Raw genomic sequence first — 11,333 nt, 5'->3', positions numbered from 1 at the left:
ATTGGAGAAGGAAATGGCAGCCCACTCCAGTGTTCTTGCCTGGAGAATCCCAGGGATGGGGAAGCCTGGTGGGCTGCCATCTGTGGGGTCGCACAGAGTCGGAAACGACTGAAGTGACTTAGCACAGCATAGCATGTATAATTGTGATTAAAGTCCAGTCAAGGGACCACATATCACTTTCTGTTTAGTATTACATTACTAAATAAATGTAATGTTTGAAAATGTGTCTACTATATGTTCCAGGCACGTGAATATATATAATCTTTGTATTATCCTGCTTATCTGTATCATGTGTCCATAAATTTTTCTTCCTAAAATTTGTGGATTCACCTGGCATACTTCATTCTGGGAGAGCTGAATATCTTATGCAGAGCCACCTAGATAAATTCTTATAAATTCTTCTCACATCTTAGGATGTGAGACCAATGAATAAGATCCCCAAGACAGGTACCCTATACTTGCTTCCTCTCATCTAAAGAACCTGCGAGTACACACCCCTCGGAGAACCAGAGTCAGTATCCAAAATTGTTTGACCATATTTATGCACAAAATTGTTTCAAGCTTTACTGTTTGTCTTCCACTGTCCATATTTCTAGTAAATAACCTTCCAGGGTTATTTGGAATGTCTTTTAAGAACTACAAAAGTCTTCATACCTCAACTCAGTTCCTATTCCCCATCCTGATAATTTTTCTAAGGAAATTAAATATATTGATAAATATCTCATCTCCATGTACTTTGCAAAAGTGAACAATCAGGAACAGCCATATAGCCCACAAAAGGGACATGGTTGACTAAATTATAGAATTTCACTGTGTCTATATAATTACAGGAGCTATGTGGCAGCATTTTATGATAGAGTTAGTGAAAAGAGTAGTTTAAAATTGTATCTCTGTCATTATAGCAACTGGGTACAAATGACATCACCAGGACCAGAGGCTGGAAAGCAATGTGAGGTTGTAAGTGACTTTTCTTTCTGTTTGATTTCTGTTTTGATGGCAGACGGGGGTAGAAATTGGAGTGGCGGATGAGACTGCAGAGCTGAGCAGAGGCCATCAGTCATAGAAAGAGGGGTTTATGTCCAGCTTGAACTTCTTCAGATTTGTGCTTTGCAAAGATTGGCTGCTGTATGAGGGAGGAATTCGAGCAGAAGACTGACCGTTTGGCATGCCTGACCTGGGCGGTGCTTTTCATCACAAGAAGTATGGAGAGATTCAAGGCACAGGCATCCATTTTGCTAGCACCTGCCCTAAAATACCCCCTCTGCACTTTAAGATTCTTGGAAAATGTTTCAAATGTAAATTTTATTCTACATACGTATCCATCCATATGTAAATCTTTTAAAATGTATGCATGTGTGAAACCCATATGCTTCGAGAGCATTTGGAAAACCCTAGCCGAAATTACTGACAAAATTTTAATGGTAAAAATCAGTACGATTGCACATTCTTATAGAATGTTCTATTGGACTTGTCATGCAATTTCTTTGAAGCCTGGCCATAAGATGATCACATTGTCATGGAATTGTTTTGCTATTGCATCTACCAAGTGGATGCTGGTTGAGTATTCATTGCATTTATATATAGTTACATTTCTAAATATCATCCTAAAGTTTATTTATGTCCTGCCTGGTTCCAGAAGGAATTTAATGCACTGACTTACAAATCCTGCATTTCATAATGTTCCTGATCCCTGACTCTCCTTTCTCTCCTTCTCTCCCTGTTCCTTGAGCTAGCGTGTGTCTCTGGGCTCTGCTCACCATTCTCCCTTCTAACTCCTTCCTTGCCACCACCCTAGTTCAACCTTAATCATATCATTCCTCACTTCCTGGTCGCCTTACAAATATTATCACCTTAGTTTCCAAATCTGTGGTATGAAAAATTGGATGAGATTCCAGTGGATGCAGTTTGTAATCTCTCGAGGGATATGCAAGTGTTAGTAGTTGTTATTCTTTCCAGTTTTAAAATTCAGTGATTCTGTGACAATTAAAGTATGAGTTGGCCAAAGAACTCGTTCGAGTTTTTCCATGATAGCATTCTGAAAAAACCCGAACAAATGTTTTGGCCAACCCAGTTTCATCTAGGCTTCCCAGGTGGTGCTAGTGGTAAAGAACCTGCCTGCCAAAGCAGGAAACATAAGAGACATGAGTTTGATTCCTGGGTCGGGAAGATCCCCTGGAGAAGGGCATGGCAACCCACTCCAGTATTCTTGCCTGGAGAATCCCATGGACAAAGGAGCCTGGTGGGCTACAGTCCATAGGGTCACAAAGAGTTGGCCACAACTGAGCACGCAGTATTTCATTTGAAAAGAGAAAATCACTCACTGTCTTGCTTTCATTGTGTCCCTCTGTGTGTAAATCAGCACATCATTTTGTGTGAGCGATATAGGTTGTTTTAACTAGTGTGAGAGAGTGCTTTTTATGATCTTAACAATTTTTTTTGTATATGCCTTTTTAATGTGGTAAGAAACTCAATGGAATAAAAGATGATTCAAGAAAGCCCACATGAGGCTTAGTAAATACAGGGAGTGTGTACCTATAAAATTAAACATAATTAACTAGTCTATTTGCATAACTATGTCCCCTAACTACCACCTTGGCAGAATAAACCCCTCCGTGCCTGAGAGATTAGTTGCCTACTGAGAATGACTTGGGGACCCTGCAGGGAGAAAACCAATAGCTTCTATACCACGGAAGTTGCCAGAGAGGGACGGCTTAAGAGCCACACAAATAGAGCAGAAACTCAGTAGAGATTAAGCAGGCAAGTTCTTGGCTAGATTCCCATTCTCACAGAGGCCTAATGCCAGCAGCTGATTTTCTGTGTAGAAACTGATGGGTTATTTCACCCTGGCCCTAACCCTGCCTTTGCTGATCATAGCCCACATCCTGTTACTCTAGTATCAGCAGGATTTCTTCCCAGATGGAACTGAAATCAACCACCATTGTGCCTGAGTGTTTCCTGATAGTCAGCCAGACCTTGAGCATAGGGGCCCTCCCAGCCAGGGTCCCCTCTCACTCACCAGGAGTCCACTTCACCTCTGCTTACATCAGCAAAGAAACATTTTCCCAAGGGGTGGAACTGACCTTTGAAGGGTTTAACCTTTTGCAGGTTTAACCTTGGGGTGGGGAGTGGGTTGCGGTGTGGTGGGGGAGGTTGTGAACCCTTTCTAGAACCTGTTGAAAACACTGAGCCTTCTCCCCAGACAAATAAGCTTCCATTCAAAACTTTGTCAGTAAATTTAGATGGTTCGGAACTGATCTGGTCTCCCATGTGGGAGACTCACAGAGCCCATATGAGGGACCCTAGGTTTCTAGAATGTCTTTATAGTTGTGCTTTCAAATTCAGACATAACTTGATTCTGTGCAAAACAGTCCACAGCATGACACTTTTTAATTTGTGGCATTTCTTTACCAGTTACATGCTACTACTGACTGTTTTAAGATTCTAGCTTGAAGCGATCACTTGGATAGAGAAAAATAACGTCTAATCCTACTAATACTGAGGTTTTGTGTTTCAGGTCCGACTACAGCCACGTGTCCTCCACCAGCAGTAAGTATGGCTTAAATGTCCTTCCTGTTTGTCTTGAGTACCCTGGGTGGGGTGGGCAGTCAGTCCCAATTCTGTATGTAGAGAAGGCTATCCACACTTTAATAGTAAGAATCACAGAAGGTTTACCAAAGAACGTGACACAGGATCCTGTAAATCTGGGAAGTAGAATTTGATTGTACCTTGACTTTAGGGCCAGGCATGCCACTATTTTCCCTATGGAAATTCAGCCTGGAGGAACTAGTCCAGGCTTTATTTACCTGCATGCTTGGAAAATACCTTCTCTGGTAAAGCTGCGGTCATTCATTCATTCAACAAACGTGTCAGATACCTACTGTCTGGGGCTCACATCTCAGAGTGCTCTCATTGGACCTATGAGGTGGCCCCAACTCCTCTGCTGGGCAAACTCCCTCCCATGTATGTCTGTACCTCCAGGCATATGTCATAGGTGACTATTACATATGGTAAAAGCCAAACAACAAAAAAGAGGAGTATGTTTATAAGCATACTCTGAGATAAAAAAGGTGCCTGTATTAAATATTGTTAATAACTTACAAATCTATTTATGGGAAATTAGGCCCTACATCTTGGAGCAATGTGCAAAGATGAAGATCACTACAAAGCCATTCAGATTAATGAAACACTTATCTTATAAACAAAATAACAGAAAAATTGTCTTACAGTAAAAGCCCTGATTTTTTTTTTTTAATTTGAATCAGTAAACCCTGAATTGTTCTGTCCTAACTCACTGTTAAGCTCTCAATTCTAAATAGTTCCCAAATGGAAAGATACTTAATTGGATTATTCTATTTATTGATGTTCTTGCTTAGTTTTTTCCCTTGCAATAAGAGACTGTGTGGAAAGCTGTATGTCTGGGATGGTAATTTAGTGTCAAATTATATTTAGTTATTCGTATAACCTCAGTGAGCAATTTCTGATCATTTCAGCCAACTGGAGACCCAGCATTGCCCCTTAGTTATTAAGAACCATTAGTAATAATGAGATTAATGCTCTAGTGATCCGCATTCCCTCCCTGAAGCTTCTGCATTCCGAAAACCAGAGAACATGCTTTCTCTCTCTGCCACCATTTTCTGTTTTACCCAGAGGCTACATTTCTTTAAGAATGATTTTTCTAAAATACTTGCCCGAAACCTTTGTTCAATCTGTAGCTCTCAAATCAGTCCTCTGGGTCACCACAAAGCACCTCTCTTGTCAGTGAAACTGGTAATTTGGTTTGGGATGTTTTTCTCTCCATTATTTTAATTGCGATCTCTGAGCTGGAATTTTTCTTAGTGCATTTGGGATCAATAACCTTTTATTGTTGTTCCTTTTCTCTTTAAATACCTGGCGATTCCTGCCTCATTCTTCAGTGTTGGGGCCTCTTGGTGAGTGAGGGTGTATACATGCATTTTGCACTTCAGTTAGGACATGTATTTGACTACTAGTAATAGAGAAAAACAATGACTTAAGTGTGGTTTTCTTTTCCTCTGTTGTGCATCAGTTGCTAAGTCATGTTTGACCCTTTGTGACCCCATGGACTGCAGCACGCCAAGCTTCCCTGCCCTTCACTATCTCCTGGAGTTTGCTGAAATTCATGTCCATTGAGTCGGTGATGCCATCCAAGCATCTAATCCTCTGTCGCCCCCTTTTCCTCCTGCCCTCAATCTTTCCCAGTATCAGGGTCTTTTCCAATAAGTTGGCTGTTCACATCAGGTAGCCAAAGTATTGGAAATTCAGCTTCAGCGTCAGTCCTTCTAAAGAATATTCAGGATTGATTTCCTTTAGAATTGACTGGATTGATCTCCTCCAAGCTACTCTCAAGAGTCTTCTCCAGCACCACAATTTGAAAGCATCAGTTCTTTGGACCTTCTTTATGGTCCAACTCATATATTCATACATGACTATTGGAAAACCACAACTTTGACTAATGGACCTTTGTCAGCAAAGTGTTTTCCTCTAATTAAGAAAAAAGTCTGGAGGAAGCAATGCAGGTCTGTTACGCAGTCCTTGGATTTTGGCTTCCATCCTCAGAGTTACAAAATAGCTGCCTCTGCCACAGCCATCACATCATTGTTCTGGGCAGCAAGAAGAGGTGAGGGGATACTGGTGGGCCTCTGGATGTCTTTGTCCTGTATGTTGCCTGAACTGCCTTTCCTCCCAGCTAGGATCACTATCATTCCTCACAAACGATAATCAGAGGACTAAGCAGAAAGAAGGTTAATAATTTTCCTCTTCCTCCTGAATGGCAGAGTTGCAGGGTCACCCCCCCTCTCACAGCCAACTTGGTGGCAGCATCCTCTGTGTGACCCAGAGGGCTCACCAGTCAGTCCCAGTTCCCATATGTTGGTCGTGGAAGCACCTCCTGCCCGTCGGTCATTCTGCTGCTGTTGGTCAGCCTCTGTCCACTGGATGACTTGTTTCTGAATGATTCCTGATTCCTGATCAGGGTTTGAACACTGGTACTAACTGGTCACTTTTAGGAAATGGACTTACCTGTGTCTGCAGGTGGTTCTTAACCGAATACCACATGATGTGCCTTTAACTGTTTGATCCTGAGTTCACAGAAGTGTAGATGCTTCCTTGGGATGAGCTGGGGTTGGAGTGTGTCTGTCCAGGGTTGGGTTTTGTCATTACTGGGGTGGTCGGGAGAGCTTCCTCCAAGAATACCACTCTGTTTGGCCACCAATTTTCTTCTTAGAATGCAGAGGCTACTTCCTCATGATGCCGGCCCTGATGGCGGTAGAAGAAAGGTCAGCCCCAAGAGAAAGGACCAAAGCAGTGATGTGGGGTCCAGGTGTCCTAGTCCTGGTTCTGCCATGAATTAGCTGTGTGCTCTTGGGAAAGTCGTCTACCCTCTCTGAGCCTCGGTTTCCCCTTCTGTAGAATGAGGCGGTTGGACTGAATGGCCCCTGAGGACCTCCCCAAGAGCTCTGGGATGCTCAGATGTGACTGTCTTAGAAACTCCACTAAAGAGAGAGAAGAAGGGAGGGAGGAAAGACAGTGTAAAGACTCAAGGACTGTACCTTTTTTCTTTGTCCTGGAATAAGAGTCCAGAGGGTGGGCATCCTCTCTGGTGGATGGTATCACTAACCCTGAAGTGAGGGCTGTTCAGGTCAGTTTGAGCTTCCGTGAGCTTCCTCTAAGTCAGCTTCCTCTCAGTCAGTAGAGACATTGTGGTGAGGGGCAGTTGCTTCTTTTTATCCCCCTCCCCTCAAATAAGTGGATAGGGGAGGGGAGAAGGAGGGTACATATCACTGGTCATCTTCCTTTTTTTTATCTTTTTAAAAATGTCATTGAAATATAGTTGATTTATAGTGCTGTGTTAATTTCTGCTGTACAATAAAGCGATTCAGATACATACATATATACATTATTCTTTTTTAATATTCTTTTCCATTATGGTTTGTCACAGAACATTGAATATAGTTCCCTGTGCTATAGAGTTGTTGTTGTTTAGCCACTAAGTCATATCTGACAATTTGTGACCCCATGGACTGTAGTCCGCCAGGCTCCTCTGTCCACGGGGTTCTCCTGGCAAGAATACTGGAGTGGGTTGCCATTCCCTTCTCCACACTGGGCGTCTTGTTTTTCCGCCACATCTGGGATTAAAGGATTGCATTTCCATTGACTGTGTCCAGTCTCACTTTCAACTCAGGAGAGTGGCTCAGAGGCTTCTTCAGTGGATGTTTTGGTTTTGTGTAGATGAATTTTCTCATTGCAACTGGTCCATTTGCCCTTTTTAGATTGATGGCCAAAAAGGCTTTTCATTTGTTTCTGCAAAAACTGTACACACGCTGAGCATTCAGGAGATCTCAGTAAAGCATGATGCTTCCTTAGGAAGTTGACTTTAATTTACACTCTCAGAATTTGGGGCCTCCCTGGTGACTCAGAAGGTAAAGAATCTCCTTGCAATGCAGGGAACGTGGGTTGGGAAGATCTCCTGGAGACGGGAATGCAACCCACTCCAGTATTCTTGCCTGGAGAATCCCGTGGACAGAGGACCCTGGTAGGCTACAGTCCATGGGGTCGCAGAGTTGCACACGTCCGAGCAACTAACACTTTAACTTTCTCAGAATTTTAGGTTGTTTTTTTCCAGCAGCCTGGCTAGAAGATCATCAAGCCACTGTGTACAGTTTGCATTCTTAAGCGATTTAAATAAAAAGAGGAAATTTTATAAATGGGATAACATAAAAACAAACATTTTGCCAAGGGGAAAAAAAATCAACTGCACTTCCTGTGATGTGTGATTGAATATTTCCATTCCAATAAAGATTATAACCATACTTAGAGAATTCCTCTTAGAAGATGCTGGGAGTTGGAAAATGATATTTTCAGGACAGTATAACATTTCTTGGGGACTTCTAGCCACAGGATAACGCCGGTAGTCAAAGAATTCATGAGTTCTCTCTGTTTAAGACTCTTCTCCAAAACCCTTCTCTCTTTGCCCTCCTAATTGTGCCTAAGTCTGTTTTTTCTCGAAACTCAAGTAGAGTCATTAACTCCTCACCTGGCTCTTATCAACTGACAGCAGGAATGCCTGGCAGGTTTGTGCTCTTTCAGACTTTTCAAAGCACGCATGGCAAAAGAACAGTTGAAGTGATCAAGAAGGTGCTTGGCAGTGCCCTGAGGAATCCTCTGTGTCTGAAATTATGGAGAAATGGCCTTGAGCAGTGCATTCTGCTCATCTGAGCCCAGGAGCATGTAGTAAGCTGTGCAAAAAAAGGCACCTGTATGGGTGGGCAGGAGTCACTGAATCTGTTTTCACCCGTTTCTCCCCCATCTTCCCTGGCCCCTGCCTATGCCTCACATTCCTGCCCGCCAGTTTCTCTCCTAGCTTTCTGTCCCTTGCCTCCTGCCCTGCCCTTCTAGTGAGTCAGGTAGCTTCCCTGTTTCCCACCCACTCTCTCCCTGATGGTCCCGAGCTGCCACAAGCTGTAGGTCCAGTGGACTTCTGTCCCCTCAGTTTTCCTGGGGCCACCGTATATGTGATTGGCCCTTGAGGGCAGCCTCAAAGAGGCCCAGCTGCTGCTGTGGGACCCTGGACACATTCTCGTCTCAAGGAAAAATGGTCGGTAGATTGCAGGTGTGTGTTTGGGGTTTTGTTTTGATAGGTAGGAAGTTAATTTAGAGAGAAATGCACTCCACAAACAGAGTATGGGCCATCTCAGAAGGCAAGAGAGACCTCAAACTATGGTGTGGTTAGCTTTTATGTTGTGGTTTAATCTCTAAGTTGTGTCTTACTCTTGTGACCCCAGGGACTGTAGCCCACCAGGCTCTTCTGTCCATGAGATTTCCAGGCAAGAATACTGGAGTGGGTTTCCATGTCCTTCTCCAAGGGATCTTACAGACCCAGGGATCAAACCTGGGTCTTCTATGCTGTAGGCAGTCTCCTGCATTATATTTGAATTCTTTACCAGCTGAGCTACCAGAGAAGCCCCTAAGCTATTATGGGCTGGGCAGTTTTCATAGGCTAACGAGTGGGGCAGATTATTCTAACTATTTGGGAGAAGGGGTGGGATTTCTAGGAATTGGCCCACTGCCCACTTTTTGGTCTTTGATGGTCAGCCTTGAAACTGTCATGGTGCCGGAGTGTGTCACTTAGCTTGCTGGTATGTTACAATGAGCATTTACTGAGGCTCAAGGTCTAGTGGAAGTCAACTTGTCCGCCATCTTGGACCCATTTGTTCTAATCAGTTTATGTCATGTCCTCGAGCTCTGTCATTCTGTCGAAGGCTGTGCCCTGCCCCCGCAGGTGCTTTTTAAATGGAAAAAGTTGGGCTATCTGGATTAAATGGCAACCCACTCCAGTATTCTTGCCTAGAGAATCCCACGGACAGAGGAGCCTGGTGGGCTACAGTCCATGCGGTCGCAAAGAGTTGGACACGACTGAACGACTTCACTTTCACTGTCTTTCACTTCACTTGGTTAATTGCAAGGCACTGGCACCCCACTCCAGTACTTTTGCCTAGAAAATCCCATGGATGGAGGAGCCTGGTAGGCTGCAGTCCATGGGGTTGTGAAGAGTTGGACACGACTGAGCGACTTCCTTTTCACTTTCCACTTTCATGCATTGGAGAAGAAAATGGCAACCCACTCCAGTGTTCTTGCCTGGAGAATCCCAGGGATGGGGAAGCCTGGTGGGCTGCCGTCTATGGGGTCGCACAGAGTTGGTCACGACTGAAGCGGCTTAGCAGCAGCAGCAGTAGCTGGTCGAGAGCCACCTTGGGGCTTGTCAAGTCTGCCTCGCTGTTCCGATGGGAGGACATCCCATCCCTTCCCAAGGCTCCCTTTGTTCACAGGCGCATCTTTCTAAATGCTGTCTTTTTCTTTTCATTTCTCAGTGGTGTCATCATTTCCATACTATTTCAGGATACAGAAGCATAATACGTTTAGATTTTTGTCTCTGGCTACATCTGTGCCTCCCCTCAGCATGGGGGGAAAGTTAAGCCCATTGTGATATAATTAATGAAAGAATGTAAGGAGCTTTTAAAGCAGCAGCACCTTGAATATGTATGGTTTTGTCCTGTAGGACTCACCAATGGTGAGGAATATTTGTGTATATGATCTGTGTCCCTATATCCAGAGCTAAATTCAGACTTGGGATATGAAATATTCATTATTTTCTTTCTGTTTTTATTAGAAGAGAAGATAACTTATTGACAGAGTTTGCTCATTTTACAGCCAGTTTTTATCACACACATCCAGAAACAGGAAGATCAGTGTTTTGGAAGAGGTGACGGGAGTCAGTTTCACTTTGATCCATTTGTAAATGTCTTAATTTTGTTTTCTGTGTACAATACATTCCCCATTATGATTTTTAGAACAAATCTTCCAGAACAAATCTTCCAGAATCTTATTCCTTAAGATCTAAGCAGAACTCAAACCTATGTATTAATCCTTATGAAGAACAATTTCAGCCATTGAAGTTGCTTAATTCTGTGATCAGTGTGGAATTGGCATTATACACAGGCTTGCCAAAAGACTAAAAAAATCCACCTATTCCATCCCCAGCTTCACATTCTATTGCAGTAAAAGCACCAAAAGAAAAGTCACCAATTTTCTCTAATTTAGAATATTGCCTTTCAGACAAAGTTAGTTATAGTTAAAGATGGTAATACGGTCTTTAAAACCAACCTGACCAGTATCTTAAGTATCTCAGTTCACATGCATCACTACTTTCTTTCATTTTCTACTTCCTCGGATTCTAAAGGGCTTATTAATGTTAATACTAGTGACGCTGTCTGACATCCTGTTGTATATATACAGTTGATATAAATGAATGCACTGGGGACATGTGTATATATTTTCAGTGCACGACAGTCAGGGTTTTGTGTGCCAGGAAGGCTTGAGTGTGCAACTTCCAGCAAATGAAACCCAACAAGAACTACTTCCATTTTTATTCTGCCTGAGAACCTGTTCTGGCCTAACAGTTAGGTTCACATGCAGAGCTACTCTTGTGGAGGTTCTGGTGAGCTACTGCACAACTGGAATGATGCCCCAGCCCTAGACAGGTTTTGTGATGTTATCATTGATGATACAGCCCTTCCTCGTCTGTGGTCATGGTCACAGAGACCAATCAGAAACCATTACGGTGTTGTGCATGAAGACGGATCAGTCTGATTTTCTTGTCCAGTCTGTCCTGCCTTGTGGCTCTGCCTTCCAAAGAGTGGGATTACTGCTTTTACTCAGAAATACCTATTGCGTTCCCTAGCCTGGGGCATCTGGGCCACCCACTGCCAGCTCCTGCAGCCGTGTGGGAAAGAGCCCTCAAGACGTCCTCTCTCCTCCTG

General features: G+C 43.4%; 1 protein-coding gene across 1 annotated transcript in view; it reads left to right on the top strand.

The window, feature by feature from the left end:
• Window positions 1-11,333, top strand: part of FAM124A (family with sequence similarity 124A) — a 116,450-nt gene that overhangs the window by 7,392 nt on the left and 97,725 nt on the right. The window contains exon 3 of the mRNA XM_010835734.1: window positions 3,515-3,546. Coding sequence (XP_010834036.1) covers window positions 3,515-3,546 — 32 coding nt within the window. The remainder of the gene's footprint in view (window positions 1-3,514; window positions 3,547-11,333) is intronic.

Source organism: Bison bison, unplaced genomic scaffold, assembly GCF_000754665.1.
Source record: "Bison bison bison isolate TAMUID 2011002044 unplaced genomic scaffold, Bison_UMD1.0 scf7180017864048, whole genome shotgun sequence".
Classification (NCBI taxonomy): domain Eukaryota; kingdom Metazoa; phylum Chordata; class Mammalia; order Artiodactyla; family Bovidae; genus Bison; species Bison bison.
The sequence above is the reverse complement of the archived record's forward strand: the minus strand, read 5'-3'. Positions and strand labels throughout refer to the sequence as shown.